Source organism: Lates calcarifer, linkage group LG9, assembly GCF_001640805.2.
Source record: "Lates calcarifer isolate ASB-BC8 linkage group LG9, TLL_Latcal_v3, whole genome shotgun sequence".
NCBI lineage: Eukaryota > Metazoa > Chordata > Actinopteri > Centropomidae > Lates > Lates calcarifer.
The window spans coordinates 8,781,716-8,807,020 of record NC_066841.1 but is presented as its reverse complement, the minus strand read 5'-3'; the positions used below and the strand labels follow the sequence as shown (position 1 = coordinate 8,807,020).

General features: G+C 40.5%; 1 protein-coding gene across 3 annotated transcripts in view; it reads left to right on the top strand.

Annotated features, from left to right (window-relative positions):
- fam163ba (family with sequence similarity 163 member B, genome duplicate a) overlaps positions 1–21,128 on the top strand; it is a 28,337-nt gene extending 7,209 nt beyond the window's left edge. For all 3 annotated transcript variants that reach the window (XM_051072874.1, XM_018670469.1, XM_018670468.2), the window contains 2 exons: positions 15,363–15,478; positions 18,504–21,128. In XM_051072874.1, coding sequence (XP_050928831.1) covers positions 15,386–15,478; positions 18,504–18,944 — 534 coding nt within the window. In that variant the 5' untranslated portion in view covers positions 15,363–15,385 and the 3' untranslated portion in view covers positions 18,945–21,128. The remainder of the gene's footprint in view (positions 1–15,362; positions 15,479–18,503) is intronic.
- The last annotated feature ends 4,177 nt before the right edge of the window (positions 21,129–25,305 follow it).

The following is a 25,305-nucleotide window of genomic DNA, read 5'->3' as shown; positions in this document are numbered from 1 at the left end:
ATCCTCTTCTTTTTTTTTCCTGGGCATTTAAAGTGTACTCACATATCAGCTTAATTACCTTTAAAATGCACTATGGGGAGGGGGGAAATCATGATAAATCCGCTGTGGTTGAGATAAAGAGGAGAGAGGAGAAGTGGAGTGGATGGATTGAGACTGGGGGGAAGGGAATATGGCTGCTCAATGATCATGTTAAACAGTCACCACCCGTTCCTCCCTTCTTCCACCCGTCTCTCCTCCCCTCCCCCTTGGCACCACGCTCTCATCTCCCCTCGCAGCTACACCCTGACATGCTCACACATCACGCTCATGCACAGATGGGTTCCCACAAAGACAACAATACGGCCGGCGCACACAACCGCGTGCATACACACACACACACACACACACACAAGCTTGTGCACAAACCGTTGGTCAGCTGGCCTCATCCCAGTGAGTGATTGTAAAAAACTGAAGCTCATTCCAAGGAGTAGAAGGGAGGCAAGGGAGGTTAGGGAGGCGGGGAAAGCGAACAGGAAGAGGCTGAGGAGAAACAGCAGCAGAGGAAAAGCTGCTGTTCCTCTCTGTGTGTCCTTCCTGAATGAATTTTCATGCACTTATATGAATAGAGCCAATAATTACATTGGTTATATGGTAAACTGATTTTCCCATTTTATCTATAATTGAGGTAAAATTATGCTTGCACCCCCCCCCCCCACCAGTATAGTTCATGTTTTCAATAGTTTGAGCCATCGTTCCTGCAGTCATTAACAGTTTACTCAACAACTTAATTGCTGTGATCTGAGGACAGCATGACATCACCAGACTCACTTCACAATTGTGCTACATTCATGTCATATCGTTTAAACCGTAATTACCAGCATCCGAGTGGAAAAACGTTCGTGTCAGCCCTATAATTGGCAGAAACGCAGCCAGTCACATCAAAATAAAATTCAATATTAACACTGCAATCAATTCAGCTAATCTTTAGGGCATACACTGCAATTGTTTGGATCTGGTTTCACTTAGTCATGAACCGCTACAAACACACCACACAGCAAAAGTAGCTAATTTAAGCTGTTTAATTGGTGCGACTGCAAGGTTAGCACTAGAGTTAACCCCCTTTGGATTAATGATGATGATGATGATAGATGTAAACGTCGCCTGAATGCAGCGTAGGCCCAAGTAAAATGAGCAGGTTGTAAACAAACACCTGGTTTATCCAAGTTAGATAAAACAAAATTAGGATCGGAGGGAAAGTGGTGAACACACCTGATATGTTCATTATGTTCAAGAGCAAAGTTGAAGAGCAAATTTAAAGATTTTAAACTGGGAATTTCCTTATAATCTAATCACTGCTCGTGTTATTTGTCCCACTGGATCCTGTTGTTGCTGTGTTCCTAGATCTCAGTGTTGGATTTGATGAGTAAAATGTTTTATCCTAGTAGGAATGACAGCTGGAGCTGCCCAAACAAAACCTATGTTGAGAAAATGTTGAAATTTCCTTTAAGCCTTGCGCAGCCAATCTGTCTGTCTATATGGCCTGCAGCATGCTGCATATATTACACTACATAAAAAGGCAGACGGCACAGTGCTCGGACTAAGTTGACAATTTACATTATGCCTGTAAGTGTAACGTATTTCAAAGAGGCTTAGGGGCTTCCTCATTTATCAAGCCTTTTTTTCTCCAAAGCCTACATGCTTATTACAGGATCGTCAAGTTTAGCTGTATAATGTTAAATCTGAGACTAAAAAGTTGCCAACGTCAACATGCTCCTCCTGGAAAGTGATGAAGCGAAAAGAATTTAAGGACAAGCTAGCTCAGCAAGGTCGTGACTCACTCTGCCACCAGAGTTGATCACAACAAGCGCATGGCATGGGATGAGAGATTCTCATTCATAAATTCCACTCACATTTTGCGATGTTTTGTATCTTATTATGCATCTCTGCAATTCTGCCTGACTGCACTCTGCCTCACTTTTTTCTTCTTTTTTTTCTTATCGGCTTAGAGATTAGCATACAGTGAGCGAGCTGGGAAAAGTTTGCTCAAATACAATCAGAATGGAATTTTTAAGCGTAAACCGCCCACTCAAAAGACAGAAAAGGCGATGGTAAAATGTCAGTCTGTAATAGCCCTGTCGCCATAGTAACTGAAGACCTATTCGTACTTTTACACACACTGCCTCTTGAGCACTGACCATTAGCACTAACAACCAAGCAATCATCAGCCTTGAGCTTTAGCATGTTTCCTTCAGGTCTCTATACATTTGGTGGAGGACATGTATAGATCCATCCTTTCACCCTTTCACCCTCTCACAGCTGCCCTTTGCAGCCTTTTCTACTTTGTTCTTCATTTATTTCTCTCCTTTCTGTCAGTGTCTTCTCTTGCCCTCTCCTTTTTTCCCCCTGCCTACTGCTACTAATCACTCTTGTCAGTGCTTTTTCCATCCTTCCTTCCCTACCTCCTCCTTGTTTCCTAGAGTTTTTTCATTGCTCTTGCATCAACCTTTTGACCTTTAGAGGCACCCACATACACAGTAGACACATGCAAAGAGGTAACTGTCAGGCACAACGATAGAAATATCCTGCACTTGATGTTTTAGTGTTTTTTTTTCCTCACTGATTTTTTCTTTTCACCTAAAATTTGCCCTGTGGCTGTGAACAACTCATGATGATTTTTCATGATAAATCCTTTTTCAGCACGATGTAGATTTTTATGCATAAACACAAACACATGACGGAAAGGGAGATTTGTGAAAACAGTCTCTACAACTGCAAACACTCAATTTAACTGTGACAAACATAAAAGCAGATGTTCACTGTGCAAGATTTCACATCTAATGCAAGTCTCCGTGAGCAGATTTTAAATCTGTATGCAGTACTAATTGCTGCATGGAAAATCGAAAAAACTAATGTTCCACAACAACACGAGTCTTTTCTGAACTGATGCCCATGTTTGCAGGCTGACATTGTTTTTTGATGCCTTCTAAAGCTGTTGCAGATGACCGTGGCTGATGCGATTAAAGTTTCGTTAGATTTAGCCAAAAAATCTACTCTGTTAAGGGAAATGTTGTAGTCAGTAGTAAATCAGCCAACTGGTAGAAAGTGGATGAGAGCAGCAGTCTGTATCAACGTCAAGCACTTCCATCCATCTCCAGTTACAGTACATTCAGAAAGTATTCAAACCCATTGGCTTTTTTCACATTCTGTTATGTTGCAGCTTTATGCTGAAATCATTTGAATTCATTTTATCCTCCATTAATCTACACTCAACACCCCATAATGGCAATAATGCCACACACTTGCTTGAACCAGGTCATCCTTACACTTTACACTTACTGAACTACATCTGGTTTTGCTAAAATAGTGCTGCAATAGAGCAAGTTCAGGAATGGAGATAGTCAGAGAAAGAATATCCCCAAAGTTGGTTTTACCCATAATGAGGAAGAAAAAGTCTTGAAGAAATCTCTAAGAATAAGTATTCACATGCCGTGGAACTTTTGAATTTTTGTGGGTCTTCCTTGTATTGGTGGGTATCATTTCCCACAGTGCATTTTGTTGTACACCACAGCTGTGTGATGATTTCATCAGCGCCTCAAATACAGGGTAACTTCTGACCCTCCTGAGACTCCTCTGAGTTGAGTAACTTGTAAATAGCACATTCGCTTGACAAACTCTGCTTTGACTATGCAAAACAACGCACAGCGGGATCTATCCATCTCTGTGTCAGAGGCGCTGTCTCTTCACTCGTGAGTGGCACCACTGCTCCAAGTGATGTTAAAACAGAGGTTCTGCCTATGTTCCCTAAGGCGGTGTACATCAGCTGAACAGAAACAGAGAAAGAGAGAGAGAAAGAGAGAGAGAGAGGTGTAAACAAAGACAGCAAAGAAAATGGAAGGAGAGGCTAAACAGATAGAGGAAAGGCCACAGGGAGGGAGACAGAAAAAGAGCAGGTGGAGTAAAAAGAGCAAGGCAGTTGAAAACAAATGAAAGGGAAAAACGACTAAAAAAAAGTGGACAACATGACTGGCAGTGTGCCAAGAATACGGCCAGGGATATGAAAAGATGAAGGAGAGCAGCAGTGCAGCATAGGTGCCCAGATGAACTTACAGGAAGCTTTTTGTTAAGAGGAAACCAAACACACACGCAGACAATTACAAGGCTATTTAACCTACATTAGCTTATTCATAAAAGTAAATACATACACACATAACATTCAAGTTGAGTCTTGTTACAGTAACAAACAGAAAACCACTGCCAAATGACTCCTATACCCTCTGTCTCCTCTCCTCTCTCCTCTCCTCTCTCCTCTCCTCTTCTCTCCACCATATGCTTTGTCAGATGTGGGCATCAACAGCAGCAGCTGGGGTTAAGTAGCAGTGAGCGCTGTGTTAACCAGGTTATGATTCTATAATACAGCTTGGCCTTCACTACACCACCTCTTGTCTCACTACATTTACTGTGACTTCCAGCTGTGTGTGCGTGTGTGTGTGTGTCTTTGTGTGAGTACTTATCCTTCACGCACTGCAGGTGCATTTTAATGCATACGTTTAGATTAAATATCTGATGAAATATCCATTATCCAGTATGAGGACATTATGACTGATCAGGTTACGTGTCCTTCACTTAACAGGAGCTCAGGACTTACATTCACATAGTCTGCAAAAAAAAGCCACTTCTCTTTCATCCTCTTTTCTGACACATACAGATGCAGACACATTTCTTCTGGTTTGAAAGAACAGATTTCAGAGAAAAGATGAAACGCTAGAAAAAGATAGAGACCATGAAAATGCCCCCTGAATGTGTTATTGCTGAATTGTTGCAGTATCCATCAAGGACTTCTGATTATGAGAGATGTTCACTGAATACCGAAGTGTTAGAAGTCACTCTAAACTTCATGCCACAAAAAATATACATTTTTTTCCAAATACTGGTTTTATGCACCCGCATGTCAAGACCTGTGCTGATGAACGGGGGTGTATTGCTTCTGTTCACAACAAAACTTTGGGTGACAAGTTGACAGCCAATCACGCACCGGGGGGTGACTGTGCATGACAACTGTAAATGCAGCAGGAGGTTTGCACACCAAGTAGCAAACATGATCGGATATGAAAGCTAACATTACCTGTGAGCTGTGAATCCTTGCAGATAGCAGCTTTTCTCGGCTGACTGACTCCAAAGTTAAGAGAAGGGAGGGATCTGTTGAATCCAGTTTTGAATATAAACTACTGTACAAGAACTCTGAGGGGAAAGCAGCGATGTTTGATACATGCAGGTAAAACAAAATTTTGAATATGCAGCGTTTAATCTCAACTTGATCCACTTTCCTGTGAAGCCGAGCAGGTCCAGATGTGACCACGCTGTATCATTCTGGCGTATGTGACATTTGTGGGTGGTTGGGTTTCACACATTTATATCTCTCAAAGCTGCCCAATGCCATCCAATATGTTGCTTGGCCTCTTGGACACAAGGAGACACATTGTTTTCAGCAGTGACAAACCAGTCCCCAACCCAAGGCTAAAATTATACGTAGCATGCTGGGGAGAGAAAGAAAAGTAAGGAAAAAGTCTAAAATTGGAATTATGTCATTGTCAAGTGTCAAGGAGCAAATGTAATTTAATGGTGTCTAATCTAATTCAGGAAGAGGAAAAGGAATTAAATTTATTTGAGGGCAGTGTGTTACCCTGAGCAGACCATGTAGCCAGAGGGAGTGTGTGTATAAATCCTCACATATGATTAGACTTCTGAGTGTTTCGCAATAACTTATTAACCTGTCATAGGGGGGCAGGCTCAGCACAGTATTATCTGCTTTGGTGTGTTTGCATGGCTAACGCTTTTTGCACCGGGAGGCCCTTGCGGAGCTCCCGAGTGTCACAACAAACTGTCTCCTCTGTCACTGCAATTTCTCAGGAGCAGATGTGACTGACACTGAACTTATAAACCAAGAGTGAACCAGTTGCAGGCAGCATCTAGTATCACTGGATAGATTCATCATATTTAGAGTTAGAGCAAGCTAGAATAGACACAGTTTGGTGCACACTGTACACACACATACAGAGATTATGCATCAGCAAAGGTGAGCGAAACGTGCTGAAATTTGGTTTGTTTGTTGTTCTCATCAATGTTATTGTTATTATTCAGTATGAAAGATCACATGCATGGAAATTTTGCATAAATATCTCTCAACAGACTAATATTCTGCCATAAACAGCACTTTATTTCTGCGGGGCCCTGAGACTGGAGAAGCTGTTGAGTTGCAGCTCTGCTCTTGTCTGCTGGATTTATGCAGCACTAAGCAGAAACAGTAACTACTGCTTATGTTATTAGAATGAAGTTGCTTGAGGTGTGTGAGCGAGTGTGTGTGTGAGGGGGAAATACACACATTGGAGTAAATAGTTTGCTCCACAGCATCAAGTATTGCCTTGTGTAAAAACTACAATCATGAATTCACACAGACCGACACAAACAACAACATGCACCTAAACTATGACTTGTGTATTGAACAGAGGTATACGCACAAATACAACACTGTCTGTTCTCTCAGACAAGCATGCTTTTTCTGAATGTGCTGGTTGCAATTGTTGCTTGACACACTGAGCTGACTTTCATCCATCTGGTGCCACTGAACTATCATTGTGCCTCTTTAGCAGACTGCTGGATGTGATTTTTTGTAGTGTGTCCAGCACTGCTGGCGCTAGTCATGCCTCATCAGTGGCTGATTGAGCATGTTGAATCAGTGGCAGAGGCAGTTAGTTGCATACTGTATACGTTAGACAGACCTAGAAGGGGTAAAATACCTCAGATCCCAGCAGCTGTAGGCTTTTTCACTGGACTTGGCAGTTGTTTGAAGTCACTGTGAGATAGAAGTACTGTAGAAAGTGATTCAATTTGTTTCTAATTTAGCCTAAAGCAAAGAAGAAAGAAATACAGTAACAGTCAAAGCCTTTTTTAAAAAGCCCTAACTCGCCCTTTAAGTCCAGGTTTCCATGACGAGAGTGAGATGTGCGCTGAGGCCATCCTTTTACCGTTTGCATCACTCAGTTTCAGGGCTAAGAACTGCTCTTCAGTCCATCAACTGTAAAGTTCAAAGAACTGTAATATCTCTGTGCCAACTTCAGCTCCTGCTGGTGCCAAGATTATAGCCTGTCACACACAGACTAGTGGTATTATTTGCACAGCAGAGGGTAGAGCATGGCATGGCAGAGGGGAGGAGCAGGAAGTGCAGTAGCAAACTGACAAAATGTGATTATAGGCAATTATTTTGAGATGATTTGAAAGTGAAAGCTTGACACCCTTTTTAGTTTTTTTGTTATATTTTTATCTACAATTCAAAATTAGACAATTCAAAATGGGAAGAGGCAGGAAACTAAGGCGTTTAGATTGTTTGCACCTGACACCACACCACTGTTTCTTGTACACTGACATGATGAGAGCCTTTACCTCAGCACTGATGTTACTTACCCTCATTAGTAGCTTCAGCACTACATCCATGTTCTTCTGCATTTCTGGACAAAATATTAGAACTTAATACCTCCTGCGTGGACTCGAACACAGGTGACAGTTACAATAGATCTCATATTGATTGTGCATGCTAATGTAATGGGGATGCCATAAACAGCTGTACAATAACAGTTTAGTTTCAGCAGGGGACACCTACTTTGAAAATGTTTGAACTTCTTGATGGTAGCGTTTAGCAAATTTGTCAGTTTGTCAGCATTTGAATATTGTAGCAGGAGCACCACCTAATTTTCCCTGCTTGAATATTCTATGTTACTTGTAGTGGTTTAATCTCAAAACCCAAAATAACATTTTTTTAATAGTGCAGGTGATGATGGTCCATTTTTACTAAAATCTGACAACTTTATGGTACCACAGCATTCCCATATATTCCCAACATGGATTGGAACGATATGAAAAGCTTAAAAAACACATCGTCTAAAAATACAATATAAAGTGGAGGACAAAAAACGTATAAAGTTACAATGGTGCCTCTTACATCAGTATGCAATTTGAACCGCAAGAACGACTAAGCAAGGTCATTCAGATGGATGAGAGACATTTAGTGAGCTGTATAATTAAATGAAGACCCCCGGGTCACTGTTAAGTTTTTTTCAAATGTCCTCATAGTGCTATATTCATACTAGCCTAGAGCCATTTTTATGATATATTGGTCACAGAGGGGAACTAATTACAGAAACGTTGCCCAAGCAATGCTAGGACACATGAGAGAGATAAAAATGATTCCTGGTTCCATTCATGGAGCCCCTATCTTTTCTTCTCCCACAACCACAAAACTCCCCACTTGCTCTCCCTCCCTCTCTCTCTCCCGACAGCCTTTGGGATTTCCCTGGCGCCTGATTCAGGGTCAGAGTTGGAGATCAGCTAAGTTGGTCATTGCCTTTCAATGTGGGAATGAGGCTGGAGAGCTTTACCTGAGGGCTAGCTGTGTGTCGCCATTATTCTTGGAGGGGGGTGCAGGGACGCAAAGAAACAGTGGCAGAGGAGAATTTGTGCGTGTAGTGAAATTTTATGCAGGAACAAGGTGAGCCAAGAGCTAAGAGCCCGAGAGGGAGAATCAAGTCAGGGTCAGTGCAGCCACACAAGATAATATTGTGACAAGGTTTAAGAGGGACTTTGTAAGCTTATCTTAAAAGTGTGTACTTCAAGTACATTCGTGTGGAAGAGGATTTTTGAGGTTTATATTTCTGCTTGCCAGGAATTTATCCTTTTTTATCACATGAAGGTGGAATGAAAAGCCTGCCATCATGGAGACAGGGGAGACATGATGTTACTCAGATACGGGGATAACGGCACATTATCTCTAGGAAGACATTCATGGTCTTGCACTTAGTCATTCACATGACAAATGCTACAAATAGCTGTGTAACCAATGATAAGAGAGAGCTACAGAGAGAAGTTTAAACCCTGCATACTTTCTTTTGTCACTGCAGGCTGGAAAGTTACATCCTGTGACTACTTTTTGTCAAAAAAAGCAGCTGGGCATAGTGACTTCCTTGCATCTTTTCATCACAGTGAGGCTGCCAGGAAAGTACGAAAGTACTGTGAACAGATTGATGAACCGTTGACGTATTTCCATTCCATGTTGCCATTTTACATTACAGTTTGTGTCCAAACATAACCTAACATGCTAATCAGTGAGCGTTAGAGGCACTGGATCGTAGAGAAAACCAGGCTTCACCTCAACACAGGTCATTGTGTTCTTTAAATTATCAGACTGGAGCTGTGTTACCAAAGACGGTTTGTGAGCTTGAAAGCAAACTCCTGGCATAGAAACTGAATTCACTGTCACTGAACTTTTAAACAAAAGCCCATGTTTTTGGACTGCCTGGCTTGTGTCATCTCCTTGGAGAACCATATGTGTGTTTCCACTGTGACTTCATATATGGCTCCAAACATGTGTGTGTGTGTGTGTGTGAGTGTGAAATCCCTCTTTGATGGCTACAGTTGTAATAGAGCTCATCCCATTGTGCTCAGGGCATGTTATTGTCTCTTGTGTATGACTTGAATCCACCACTTACTGTGTTCTTCTCCCCCATTGAACTGAAAGCCTGTCAACAGCCATTATTCCTAGCAAGACCTCTGCTGTGATCCCTGCCATGTTCCATCAAAGCGTGGCAATTTATTCCAAAGCCCACTGTCTGAGCATGTTAGCTAGTACTAAAATTATTGCATGTGAGTGTTTGTGTGTGCTTGTGTGTGCGCGCCCACTGCTGTTCTTCTTCTGCCCCTAACCCAGTTGTCATTCCTGTGGACGAATACCAGCAAAAGGAGCTGAGCAGACAAGTTTGCCTTTCTCTAGTACTATTTCACAATGGACTTACGTGTTTGCTTGTGTATGTGTGTGTATGTGTGTGTGTGTGTGTGTGTGTGTGTGTGTGTGTGTGTGGTTAAATAATTAACGCTGTTCGTCGCCTTACTGCAACACATCCCTCACACACTGATCTGATTAAGGGAGCCCCAGGAGATACGCACTGCCTGCCCACCCTGCACAATGACTAATGCTACATGTAAATGTCTGTGTGTGTATGTGTGTGTGTGTGTGTGAACTGGAGGATGGTAAAGACACTGTCTGTGTGTGTGTGTACAGAAGAGTAATGACTTTTCCTGTGTCATTGGTTGTGTGCATTATGGTGTTTGGAAGCTTGTCTTGTTTGTTTTTTTGCAATGGTAATAAGTGACATCTCATACATGGTTAACATTATTCTGCCATGTGGCTGGAGTGTGGTTTATCCCTGTATTGTGTGTGTGTTTTGTGTGTGCTATATACTCTATGCACACCTATTAGAGAGGGGTCAGAGGTTAAGGAGTAGGACCAATTTTCTACAAAAACAGCTCAATACCTCCACAAGAAATATTGCTCATAATAAGGACAAACAGGTTTACAGTGTAGATTATGTTGTTTACTAGCATAATATATTTTGTTTTGCTAAAAAAAAGAAAAAAACACCACACACTGAAAATTGACTATTCATTGTGTGTAATATTATTATGATAAATGAAAAAATACCCTGAGTGTATTTAATCCAAATTGTTATTATTTTTGTTGTGTCATTTTAATCAAGGTAGTGGTCCATTGCATTTGATTGTCTGTCAATAGTGTTATATTCCTTTTACACTTGTCACCGTTGCAGCCAAGGTCAAAATTTACTTTTTATCCAGTATTTAGCCACATTTAACAGTAAACTTTTTTGATCTTGGTCCTTTTTGATTATATATTTTAACTAGACAAAGGATTTTAGTCCTCAGACGTCTGGATTGTAAGTTACCAGAGAGACAAACTGAGTAAACATTAGCGGCAGCGTGAATCTGCCAAAGAGCATCAATTTATTTTTTATTTTTTTAATAACCTGGTTCATTTCTTTTGGAGAACAGGAGATCTCTGTGAATATCAGATTCAGAATGAGAATACTTTATTGATCCCTTGCAGGAAATTGTTGTATTGCAGTGTTCTATTACACATATACAAATAGAAAATGTAAAAAAAGAAAGAAATAAAAAACAATAATAATAATAATAATATAACACCCATCTTCAAAGTCTAAAAAATAGACAAACATACCCCATCAGTAATAAACAATATGTGCATAGTTAATATTTACATGCCATTTAGAAAGTATTACAAATGGATTATGTACAGGATAGTGAATTATTATACCTGGGTAGAGAAGAAACTGTTTAGAGAGCAATCGCTTGACAGATTGATTCTCAGAGGGAGGAGCTGAAAAGGTTGATGGCCATGGGCAGGAATGATTTCCTGTGGCGCTCCGTCGTGCATTGTGGGGTAATGATAACTGTGGTAATAACCTCCTGAATGATTGATACCTAACCAAGAGAAGCTGACTGCAGTGACAACAACTCTTATGATCCCATGTTGCTTCACAACATCACCAAACTCTGTTCTTTTGTTAGTTTTGATTGAGAGACCTCAAGAAGCAGAAAATTACATATTGTACTTTCAAAAGTAGCAGTTGTTGCTGTTCTTTTTTTTCTTTTTTTGGTTTTTTCTTTTTTTTTAAACATGACATTGGCATATTATAATCTCACAAAGCCTTGCTAACAAACATTTGCCTTTTAACAAATCCAGCACACACAGAGCATCATAAGTATTAATCTGAAGTTATGTTACCAAAATTCAGCTCTATTTCAGTCTCCAGCAATTATAGAAAAAATGGCTGGCTGTTTAGAAACTAAATGTTCCAGCTGTTTTACTGCTACTGGGAAGGTGATGCACAGTGGGTTTTTCAAAGCTTTTTCACTGAAAATAACTACCTGCTGCTGTGGGGAGCATCGCTGAGAGGACCAATTATAAATATTTAATAAAGCTCTAACTCAAACAGTAAGTAAAAACTTGATTAGAGGCCTGTAGTGCATTACATCAATAACTCTCAGCTTCATCTAAATGAAGTATTCAGATTTCAGAATTCAAACTCCTCAATTTGCTGTTCTCTTTTCCTGACACCAGAAATGTCCCAAAGCCACCACATTTCCCTCTTTAGTTTAATTCAAAGCCTTTAAGGCCAAGACACTCTGTTCTTGTTGTTCCTCTATATTGATTTGGTTGGTGGACTGTGTGGCCTGCAGATTGGATTAGAGTCCAGCTGTGTTACAGCTTTAGGGGAGAGAGGCTGCCTTGTCCTTGTACACGGGGCAGATGGCTACTATAGCGACTGTCTGATCCATTCTAACTGTATAGAGCATCTCTGGAGAAGCATATCACGATGAAAGCTAATGCGGTTTAGACAACAAAGGAACTCAACATGGTTTAGAGATTTTTAGGGTGAGAAGGTCAGAGCTGTCAGTCATCTGGTGAATAGTAGACACTCTGTCTTACAGTGAAGTGCCTGTGAGTGGGCTGATGGATGTTGCTGGAGAGCTATGTTTACATGAGGTCATGGAAACTGCAACAAAGTCAATGTAAATTGTGTAGTGGATAAACAGGAAACAATAAGACTGTACATTTACATTAACCCCAGAGTGCTCTGTATTTCCTGCAATGACTTTGGCAGCCTGGCGTCTTTCCTCAGTATTTCTATTTTAGAGTGTGTCCATGTCACACTTGAGTTAGATCTTGACAATGCAGGCCTATACTGCTGTGTATGTGGTGCTGATAATGGCTTGCACCATTGAGTCATAGCTTAGCAACAAGCCCGCTGGCTTATTTTTGGTTTCAGGCAATTATCCACAATGCACTGTGATTGTGTGGCCCTGTGACACTTCCAGATTGCGGATGTAATGAAGGGAAAAGGTCTGTATCCGTATCTGTCAAGTATCTGCAGGGTTCCCCCCCAAATATATAAGAATGTTACTTAACCTGGAAACTGAGTGACAACTTTTTTATTTTATTTTTTTCAAATCATTGTGTGGTGACAACAGTGCAAAGATACAAGACACAATATACTGTACTTTTACAACAGTCAGACACACAAGGTATCAAGACAAGACAAGCAATGTTGGGTCATAGGATAAGGGAAACCTCTTACTATCAAAATATTGTCAGCATGCAGAAAATTCAGTTTTTTCCTCTAATATTTGCTTTAATCTTATACTCATATCATCACTATGATACAGTTCAAATTTTACTGTAATATGATTTCTTATAACATATATATTTATATTAAAATGGAGGTCATATGAAGTCAAATGAGAAGCATGAAATACATTAACCATAAAATCAGGCTGAAAATCCTGCTTGCACTTCCACACTACTGCGTTCTCTCTCTACTTCCTGCACAGTCCAGCACTTAACAATGTACTCTAGTGTGATGCTACATTATGGTTAAGTGTGAACACAAGTACCACACCCAACTCTCACTTTGGCAGACCACCTGACCATACACTGTCAACATACACGGTCAGCGCAGTGCTTCTCTTCCGTACAGGATTTCAGATGGTGCTTCTGTGTAACTAGCGGTGTTCTGTATTAGCGAGCAGGAAAGAGTTCCATGAATTGGTGATGGACACACACCTTCACTTTCCTACTTTACTTGCAAGAGTATAATGAATATTTAAAGCCTCTAGGCTCTAGGCATCTTACAGTAATCCAGCTGCTGTAGAGACTGAAAAGAGGTAATTAAAGGAAAGCATGGATCTAATAAACTGAGAATGAGGTCAGTTCCGTCTCAAGTCAATCACACCACCGCAAATGTTCTTATGATGTTCTGCGACATTCGGCCCCAGTCCTTTACCTGCATGTGAGATGTAAAACCACTGTCTGACAAAGATTTACCACTGTAACAAATATTAACTACCTGAATAGTTTTGCATATACATTACGAGTGATAAGAGGGCAATGGCTCTGGGTTTTTTGTTCACACAAAAGGACAGCATGCTGGATCACAGATACATTACACTACCTGGAATAAATTACATATAAATGCAAATGAAACACACCATTTTTTGCTAAGTACGTAATCAACAGAAAGGAAGAGAACCAGATAGATATATACTGTAGATAACAGTAAATGTAGTGCTACACTGTGATTCTGCAAAGCTTGATGAAAATAAGCACTCAGGGTCACCATCTCAATTTGTCTTAGTTGTGACCTCTGATTTAAGGTCAGAGTTCACAGGTCACCCACAGCTGTCCACTTGGATGTTTCCAGCTGATTAATGCAATTAAGGTCGGGATCTTTCTCTACATCTATTTTACACTGCATCTCACATTATTCTGCGTCTGTCCTCCTCTCTGTTGAATCACAGCAGGCCTCCTATCGTGTGAGATTTTTTTCCCCTCTTCTTCATCTGATATCCCCTTGGTCTAGACTTTTAAATGATCCCTGTTTCATCAGGAGATGAATCTGATTAAGGAAGCAATACTTTGAAAATGCTGTTTCATTGTGACTTTGAAAACCCTCTCAGGAGTGTCCTCAAACATTCACTGACTTGATATATCAATACATTGATCACATATTGGCTGCGTTCCTGACAGTTGATGCATCAGGTACAGACGCATAACCACTAACCTGAAGGATTTCTCTCCAGTACCTGATTCTCAGTCAATGTCTTGGTATGCATTGTTCCTCTGTATGCAGTTCAGTATTATATATGAAAACAGAGGTACATATAATGAACCATAAATCACAGCCTCAGCTGTGACACCAAACAGACTCGGGCATGAACAAAAGCCTCAGAGATTAAGCATTTGAACCACATGAAAATTACCTCTCTTTCTCTTAAGCTTTATTTATCTTTTTAGTCACCCAATCACCCTGTTTTTTCCTTCATCACCACCCCATCTTTAGCTCCTTTCTCTCATCCACTCATTTCCATGTACCTCTATCTGTTTATGTTTCACCTCTCCTCATCTGTCTCACACTGCCTTCTCCATCCCCTCCATCATTTTGTCTCTTCGTGTCATATCCATTCATCAAGTCCCTTGCTATCCCTATTGCCTAGTTCATCTTGACATCCTTTTCTCGGGCTCGCTCCGTGTCAATTCTCTGCTCGCTCCGTCTTTGTTTCTGCTCGCTCACCCCCTCACTCCATTCATTTACCTCATGGATGTCATTCATGCATCTCATTTTTATTGCTGTTCTGCTGTTGAACGCTGATTTACCCCTCTCCCTCGTACTTCTTTTTCCAACGTGTTACAGTCTGAGGTCCTGTCTACTGTATATTATGAGCAGTATTTGTAGGGTGATTCTATTATGTGTCTCCTAACTGCTGGATAATTCAATAAGCACCACTGAGATGACACACAGTTATAATCTACTTAATGAAGCCACTGTACTGATGAATTGTGTGCTTTCTCCTCCTTAATTTCTATTTTCATTCATTCCCTACCATCCCCTATTCTTTTCCACTCTTTCTCTCTCTCTCTATGTCCCTCTCCTGCCTTCCTCTCCCCCTCCTCTTGCTCATTGCAGGGTGTTGATGGAGAGCCATTCGAATGACAGCCGGGACAGTGGTCATCACTGGTGGAATTCTAGCTACAGTTATATTACTCCTTATCATCGCAGTACTGTGCTACTGTAGGCTGCAGGTGAGGCCACAGCTGGAATCAGCCTCTGTAACTTTAATTGTTCTTTCTCATAGAGTCTTCAGAGCTGTAGGTAAGGGACATCCTTGAGTGCAGCAGTTTGTTTTTCAGTTTGTGACTCACAGTCACAAGTGATGACACGATCTTTCTTTCAACCAAATGTTTACTTCTGGGTAGAGCTGCACTCTGTGTCTTTGCCTCTGCCACGGTCTGCCAAAGCTGCTCTATCCACTAAATCTGTTATCTTTCTAGTAATTTTTTTTTTTTTTCACTCTGCATCTGTATTCAGAATCACATCCAAATTCAGTGATAGACAGTCATGCTGATTAGGTATTAGTGGTTTTTGGAAGACTTGTAAAGTCTGTTAAAGAGCATTGAGGCTTTGCACAATAATGAGTTTTGAGTCAGTCTCCTAACCATGGAGTTATGCCCATTTAAAGCAATTATAATGCTAAGGCACCACCAAAGGATGAAATGTTGGTTAATAAGGACCATTCATCCAAATTTGGCAGAACAAATGGCTACATGGTGATGCTATCCATATCCATAATTTATATCTAATTGAAGTCTAACCAACATTTCGCTTTAATCTGTTAAGTAATTTCTAATAATTTATAAGCTCCCAAAAAACAAACAAGCAAACAAACATACAGAACCAAAATCCGTGCCTCCTCGGCATAGGTGACACTTGGTCAGATGATCATAATTGGAACATCAGGTGATTCATCTATTCTACTCCTGGTAGAACAGAAAAGAATAGACAATACCCAAAATTGCTACAGTGGTGTGAGGCATAAAAACCATATCTACACTCAGAAAAATAAGTTCCAATACTTTTTGTTTCTCACCAGTAAGCAAAAACTGAACATGTGTTAGCACTTGGCTTTCATCAGCAGTTCTGCCTCAGAGTGTCTCCAGCCTGAACCCAGTCTTCTCTACAATTTCTTAAAGTTTAGCTAATCCTCTCTTTGATCCTTATCTCGCATTAGCCGTGTTACATACTTAAGTTTCATTTCCTACTGAGAAAACCACGTGGTGGTAAATTTTAATAAGCCATCTCACTGTCCATCTTCCGAATATTCAGAAAACTGATCTTGACCAGGTGCTCTGTACTGTGTCAGAATAAAATGAAAAGAGAATTAGGTGAAAAGAACTGCTTTGTGTTTTTATGCTTGACAAACTCCAGTTAGATTAAAGCATCACACTAATAACACCACCAGGGAGTATTACTGCAGTTTGTGGATTGCTGTCCCATCATGTGGGTTTGCTTCTATTTTACATTATATACTGCATGTTACACTCAACTAATTTCCTGAGCTATGTTGACAGCAATGGAGCATTAACAATCTTTTGGGCGTACAGAATGAGCAGCAGTTTGACTGACAACTGAACCTACATTACATTTTCATACATTCTGAATGAAATACATTTTTGTGTATTTGCTTTCAGGTGGAGAATTAGATGAGTAGATTATCATCTCTCTTATATCTGGCAATTCTGGTCTCAACAACCAGCAACCAGGAATTGCATCAGTTTCCGTCTAGGGACATGAAAAATACATCTTTTTCCTTGAGGGAGCGTAATAATAATTTCATCAAAGAAGACCAAATTTCTGCTCAAACTCACAGTTTAAAAATCTCCTTAGAGTATTTTTTAAAAGCTTTCCTCCAAATAGTCAGTCTTATCTCAAAGGAAAGATAACATTGTTTTAATCAATGGGTCATAATGCTGTTATTATGGCATTACTCTTGTCGTCATCTCAAAAACACTTTCTGATGTTACTGTAAACAAGATTCTCACTCTTCTTTTTTTATTATGCTTTTTCTTATGGACATGGCGTTTCTGCAATTCACTCTCCAAATCTGTTTATATCAGATGGGAAAAGGGGAGGGGCAGGTGAATGCTGCAGACTCCAGTGTTGATTCTCAGTGGGATGAGCAGTACTAGAAATCTTTGCAAGGAGTCATTTTAATGTCAAAATGGCTTAATGGTTTTAAAAATAGAAGATTATGACATAGTCATGGTCACGCTGATATTATGTGATGTAATGTATACCCTAATATGTATGAAATGGCTTAAAAATCTGTCTGTGAGTATACTGCAAAACTAACATCTGTCACAGAACAATTTTAGAAGTTATGAACACAGCCTGAGACGTTTAAAAATTTGATTGTTATTTTTAAAGTGACTGTAAAAGGCACTGGTTAGGCCAGGTGTGTGGGTATCTCAGTATAAGTGAGGAAATGAATCAGGGGCAAATTGTAAAGCACTTTGTATAAAAGTGCTATATAAATGCAATCCGTGAACTGGAAACTAAGGTGACATTGATGGAGAGGAAATTATATGATCCCTTCCACTTAGAGCTGATTGTACCTCTTAGGATTCTTATTTTTCACAGTAAAATAAGATGTGATCCACAAATTATGGCTTCATATAAGTTGGCAGGATGCCAGGAAGTTGAATGCTTCATTTTGTGGACCAGAAATAGCAACCACAAATTCTCCACTGAAAAGTCTGTATGAATCCTTATGAATTGTAATTGTTGAGGATTTACAGCTTAACTGAGGTGACACATTTGAAGATGTTAGGCTGGACAACATCTTGGGGAAATGGGCAGAAGTGGAGTTAGATTGTTAGAGACATTATCTCTGTAAACTGTTGAGTGAATAATTTATTTTATATGAAATATTATTTGTCATTTTCTTCTTCTAGACATGCAGAAAACCTTGCTAAGCTTAATATTGGCTGGATAGTGCCTGTAAACTAATTTGCGAAAGTATTTATTTTGCTGTGTTACTGCAGGCATTTCAGTGTAACAAATGTTATTCCCTTTCTTCTATCTATCTGTCTGTTTTTATTGTTTGTTTTAAACCCCCGTCATGCCTCTTTTTAACCTTCCACCCTCATTCTCTTTCCCTCTGTCTCCCTCTCTTTTACATTTTACATCACTTGGTATTTTTTCTCCCTTCATCCCTTCTTCATCCCTCATCTCTGCTCCCCATCATCTTTCTCCCTCTCTTGCCATTAGTATTATTGCTGTAAGAAGGAAGAGTCCGAGTCGGAGGAGGAGGAGCCAGACTTTGCCGTCACGTCCCGTCTCCCACCAGTCCACTCCAACCACAACATTGTGGCGGCGACGGCCGCCGCCTCCTCCATCCCAAATGGCCCCGCCCTTTTCTCCACCCCTCCGCTGGCTCGGAAACTGACGCGTTCACAGACCTTCTGTCCATCTTGTACGCATTATGAGCTGCCTTTCTACCTCCAGCCCCCTCAGCCGCCACAGATCCACCACCAGCCAGATGGGTTGAGGAACGGAGGTGACCGGATCAGCTACCGCAGTGTCCAGCAGCAGGATCTGGACCTGCCAGTGCCTGTGAACATTTCAAACTATCGCAAACCAAACCTCGCCCGGTCGGTCACCATGAGGGACATGTTCACACGCAGCTGTAGCATCAGCACTGATGTTTAGCTGGGCGTGGTTTGAACTTGGTGTAAGTTGATGTTTGAATGGATTAGAAAGGCCTAGGCTGGACTGGGCTTAAATCAGACTTTGTTTTTGTCCTTTTGACCAGTGTGATCCAGTCTTATATTGTTTGATGTAGTCTGGTCTCATTCTCCTGGTCACCTCTTGCAGAATGGCTCTCAGATGGCTCTCAGGACAGCATTTTCACAGGCACTATGCTCAGGTCTTGGGCCAATACAGAATTAAAAGTATTTAAGAAATGTTAAATTATCAATAACATGAACTTGTTTTAAATATTTCTCCTTTTTTAACAACAAGAATGGAATTTGTTTTAAGATTTGATAAAAATTTGTGTAGCCCTACGTCCCCAAGACTCTTCCAACCATGGCCTGAAAGACAGACAGATTCCCGCCATGTCAAAATGACATAATCGGCAGGGATTTTCTCTCTGCCATAGCTGCTACAAACAAAATATGATTAGGAGAAGTCCAGTGTTTCCCTCTCATATGATGGGATGATCTGTCTGTTCCTCCATCCACAGATTATAGAGATTATAAAATATCACTCACCACTAGTGGAAAGACTAAGGACAAAGGGGGATGTCATGTTTTAGCTGCCACCCACTGATGTTTTAGATAGACTTAACTTAGGCCATAATATTTTAAGACATAAAGGGCTCACAGAAGATGTAAAAAAATCCCTGCTTGTTTTCCACATCTTTTCATAGAGGTCTCTGGTTCTCTGAGCGTCTGCTGACAACACAAAGTGTCTATACTTAAGCTGAGAAGGACCTCTGTGGTCTTGCAGGCAAAATGGACTAGGTGCCAAAGTAGGCTGGGTTCTCGCATTTTTGTGCATATGTGAGAGCGTGCTTGCATGCGTGCGTGTGTGTGCGTGTGTGAGTGTATGACTTGATCAATTGTTATACTAGAATTCTTACTTCATACAATTAAACACAATCTGTTACCCCTATGTATACTGAACCCAGTAATGGGTTGCAATAACATTTTAAACATTTATTGTAAAGGGTGAGTTGTAAGGTAAAGTTTCCAAGTGCCACTTTACCCTAAATTGATGTTAATGCAAAGAATGACCCAAACAGCTAATATGATCTAAGTGGGTTTGCAATCGTGTTGTAAATGTGTATTTTACTGATTGATGCTATAACACTGGCTCAAGCTGTAAATGGCAGTCAGAGGTAAAAAGTTTTTACAGCAACACTTTTAACTTTATGACGTGATCTTCGTTATAGCTCTTCACTGAAGTTTCAGTTTGTGAACTCTTCACTGCATTCCTTGTGTTGTCTCTGATTTGTTGATACAGTATATGGATTCATGGGCTCGAAGATTAATTCACCTTTAAAGACACATCTATAAATATTTAACAGGCCATAGCATACACTGCAGTCTCTCTCTTCTCTTGACTCATTGGACTGAGGAATATTTGCTCTTGCTCTGAGGTACTCAGAGAGTTCCTTCTTGTTTTTATCTTCTGCGCTTGGCTGACCAGCTCTGGCTGGAGCGCACATATTCTGACTGGAAGAGCAGCGGCTGAGTTTTATGGACACGGGACTCACATTTAATGAATGAAATTATTTACTGGTGGCTGTGTGAGGGGTTTGTAGCTGATTGGATTGTCCTTCTTGGATCCTACTCCCCAACCCTCCAACCAACCCCTCAAAATGGATGGCAAACGCTGTTGTGCCCCCCTCTCGCTCTCGCTCTCTCTCTCTCTTTTTCTGTTGATTTTATCAGAAATCATGCTCATTTATTTTCCCAAAGGGTGAAACAGTAACTGACTTTGTTTTGAGTTTTTCCTCTTGTGACATGTGCTTTCCTGCAAATACACTAGAACACAATACACACACACACACATATACACACACACACACACAGTTGTTCTCAATGCTATGCTTTCCTTACTTTTGAAACTGAAACTATGTGACAGTTGCACAGGAAATTTAGTGCCATAAATAGTTATTATTAAAGAATTATTATTATTATTATTATTATTACAAGTGTATATTCAAATGCAGTGTTGCTTTTACCTTAAAGTATTTGAATTACTTGCTTTATTTTATGATCCAGCTGATTTTTCAGACTCAGTACAGTACAGCAGAAATGTTTCTGTCCTTGTTTCTAATGTATAACTAACAGACACATTGTTGCTAATAAAATGGTGTGAAAATCCTTCTGATCTGTTTTGTTGCTGTTACTAGTTTCGCCAAAACCAAATAGAGTAAACATCTCTTACAGTTCAAATTAATGCACACATGTTTTTGAGTGACAAGCCCGGGAAGTCATTCATTTTTAATTGGATGTATGCAATGTGTACTCCTATGTGAGACGAAACCTCAGGATACAAGGAGGTTTATTGATGCATATTTTCTATAATGAGAATGTGTATTCCCTGGGACCCCGCAGGACCATATATCTGCTGGCTGCCAAATCTTTAACAGTGGATTCAACCAAAAGGCTGGTGCATCATCCAGGATTATCATTATAGTGAACTGCAGAACCCCAGGTAAATATCAGCTAGCTGAATATATATGCTGTGCCACCAACAACAGAGCTGGACCATTTCCTGCAGGCAACCTTGTAGAACATATATAACATTTATTTTTTGTCTAGACCACAGGATTGAGAGTGGGATTCAGACCATTAGTTTCACTCATCAAAGTAACACATTGCATGTTTGTCTGGATATCTCTTTGTAGGGGAAATGAATTTGTCTCACCCTAGCCTGAAAACAGCCATCTAATTCTGCTTTGTTTGGTGCATATGCTGGCTATTTTCAGTTGATGACTCTAATAAGCTGACATCTGCTCATCATTTCAACTCAGAGAGGGAAATTACTGTTATTGCAGCAGCCAAAAGTTGTACTGTCTAAAAGCTTACTGGTGTAAATATGTCTGAAAGGGAAACCAGTGAACCTGCTAACGTGTTTTTCTTTTATGTTCAAAGTCAAACATCAGACATACTGTAATGGATACAATGTGAACACGAGAGAACAGTGAAGCCTGCCAAGCCCTTATCCACAGCACTTGCGATAAAGCCTGTTTGCACACAGATCCAGTCAGCCCTGAAGCAATAAGGTGAGAGTCATGACAGCAGACGTGTTTGAATGGGGAAGGGTAAAAAGAAACAAGAATGGGACGCTTGAGTGTGACGATAAACCGCTCTGACAGAGGTGAGGAGGTGATAGCCGCAATGAGAAGTCACCCGTGCAGGAAGGCTAAGAGACGAAAACAGGAAGCTTTATTCTGACAATAAACTGAGTGAGTCAGAGAGGCAAGGAGCCTAATCATACAATAGAAAACAACTGAAAAACTATCTCAGAGAGGAAATAGAGGTAGTTATTAGAAGGATGAGTCAGAGCTAATGAATGAGAAATAGCACATACCACAGAACACACAGACAGATGGAGGCGTAGAGGAGCTGATATCAAACCGAGGCCTCCCTGGCAGAGACATGAATAGCCATTTTGTGATGGCATTAACACAACAGCACTGCTTCAGACATGAAAACCCTTTCAGATTAATGATGGATTCCCTTTGATGTGGATATATTCAAACTCCCACTTATTTCTACATGAATTGCAAGTACTGTAACAGGGAATTACTGTCACACTAGCATTCCACCCACAAGACAAATTGGCTGGAAACGTATTTATTTATTCTCCTTTACAGTCAACATAATTTACATGTAATAATACTGAGACCACTTGAGGCGATACTGGAATGTACGTTGCAGGACAGCTAATAAGTGGTTCAGCGGTGGTGCCTTTATGTAACCGGCTTGTTTAAACCCTGTATGGCCAGTTCAAGAGTGCTAGTGGCCTTTTTATTTGTCGGATTGCACACTCGAATGAACAATGTGATATTCTGGGAAATATTCTGATAACATTTGATCTCTGATTCAGGTTCAGAGCACTTGTAGCATACTGTAGCTCAGCTTAGAGACTGAAAGCATGGAAGCAAACTGCCAGCCTTGCTCTGTCAAAAGTGAAAGCATCGGTAGCATAAAGATAAATGAACACTGAATGTAAGCTAACTCAAACTGCCTCACTGCTCGTATGTGTGCATTACAGGGGTACACATTTTTGTGTGTAGGTTTTTGGTGGAAGTGTGTGGTTGTGTGTTTTTCCATGCATTCCTGTATTTGTTTGCATAAAGAGTTTGCACTGTACTTGTATGAATAAGCGTTTGCACTGGCCAAATGAATTATTTAGAGGTGTAATCGCCTCCAGTGTAAGCAGAGCTCGTAGCGCGGCCTTTAGAGGTGTATCGATGTTTTATGACATGCTTTGAATCATCCCCCCTCATCTACCCCTCACCCCACAGCGGTGTGCTCATTCTCACTCTGTCCGCTGCATCTACTCTCTCCCTCCTTCCCTTCATCTTCTGCTATCTTTTCCTCCTCCCTCACTCTCTAGAATTACATGTTGTGTGTGTGTATGTGTGAGTGTGTTTTATGGTTCCTGGCCATAATTCCCCAGCAGTAGAATTTAGGATGCAGCCCAGAGGAGCAGCTGGGATTCCATGAATTATGAACATGACAGATAGGGGGCTTTCCACCAATATGACAAACCAAAGCTTCCTTCCCTGTATCCTCCTTTCCTCTTATTGTCCTGCTGTTTCAACCCCCTGTCTTCTTCCATCCATTCATTCCCATGTCCTTGTTCTCCTCCTCAGATTTTCTTTACACTCACTTTTCAGATTCGGCTTCTCTACAATCGTAATACGAAACTTTCCTTTGATTGCCAACAATGACAGCTAAATTGGCATTTTGTATCTCACTGGATCAGGCTATTTCGTGCAACAACACAAATACTACTACTGATAACTACTATTGACAAGGATATTATTGAAATTGGCTCAGGTTTGTCGCAAGTACAAGGAAATACAAGTGTGTTGATTTGGACATTCATTCTCGATCTTGCTTTAATAAAAGAAAAACTTAACTCACGGTTGCTTTCATTTTTTGTAGGAAGCTACCAAAAATAAATAAACACTGCAAATGTACCATAGAAATTCTTTTACACACCATACACCTTTTGCACAGAAGACAATTTGACATGTCACAGTAGGAAAAGCACAGGTGTAAATAATAAAATGAGTGATGGCTGAAATCAGTTTAGCTGCCTCAGTTTCAGAGTCCTGGTAATGTTCATGCTGACTCACTGTCACACTGTCATGACCTACTGGGACACTTCAACAGAGCATAGCCATTGTTAATGTCATTAGAAACACCTGTAGTTTTTCCACCACAACAAGATAAAATGCCAACTGTGAAAAAGACCTATGGAGCCTATGAGCATCAAATAATGCAGGCACCCACAAGCACAACTGACAGCTTCTAATTATGTTCACAGAGCACCGTGTTCTTGAGCATAAACAAAGACTGCTGCTAAATTCTGTAATGATACTGTGCTCTACAGATCATCCTTTGTCAATACGTTCCTCTAGTCCTTTATATTGGCCTCCCTGAGACCTCTCACCACCAATATGGACACTACCCAGACTGCCAAAAATAAACACAGGCAGTCCAAACAAAGGTTGGTAGCACATTAGGAAGGAGCTCTTTCCTCAGACTATAGTTACAAATGCAACCAACATCACGAACAGACACTTGCTCACATTAACAATAACGGCAGATGTTGTGTTTGCTGTGACATTTTTAAAAAAAACCTGTGTCCTTACAGCTGGAATTTTTGTACATTCTCGTAAATGAAACATATGACCTTGTGTCCTTAATTAACAAATCTCAGAGATACAGTACATAACAGTCATTCAGAATATGTGATAGACACATTTATTGTTGTGTCAGAGATGGAGAGAAATAGCAATTCTCCACAAATCTCGCTATCTCACACACACACACACACACACACACACACAATTGCATGCAGGAGCCATTACTGCCCAGTGTGTATAATCTTTCAATTTCTAAAAGGAGAAAAAGCCGTGCCTCCTGTCTGAATTTTTCATTCCCCACCCTCTCTGTCTCTGTATAACAACTGATAAATAAGCAATGAATCCTGAGGACATAAAGCAAGAATGGACTGGATTTTATGTCCTCCACACCCCAACATCAACTCCCCTAGATACACATTTTGGTCTGCCTTTCTCTTTCTGTCTCACCCTCTTCTTGTTTCCGTGAACCCCGTCTCTCTTTCCCACTCATGCTCTCCATCTCTCTCTCTCTCTCTCTCTCTCTCTCTCCCTCTCTCTGTTTTAAGAGCTAAATCTTTTTTGCTGTGTTCCTTTTCTTTTGGTATTTGCCCAGTGAACCGTACTTGAAAGACTCTGGCCCCAAAATGTGGTGTAGAAGTGTGTGTGTCCATTTGTGTGTGTGCTTTTGTGGAT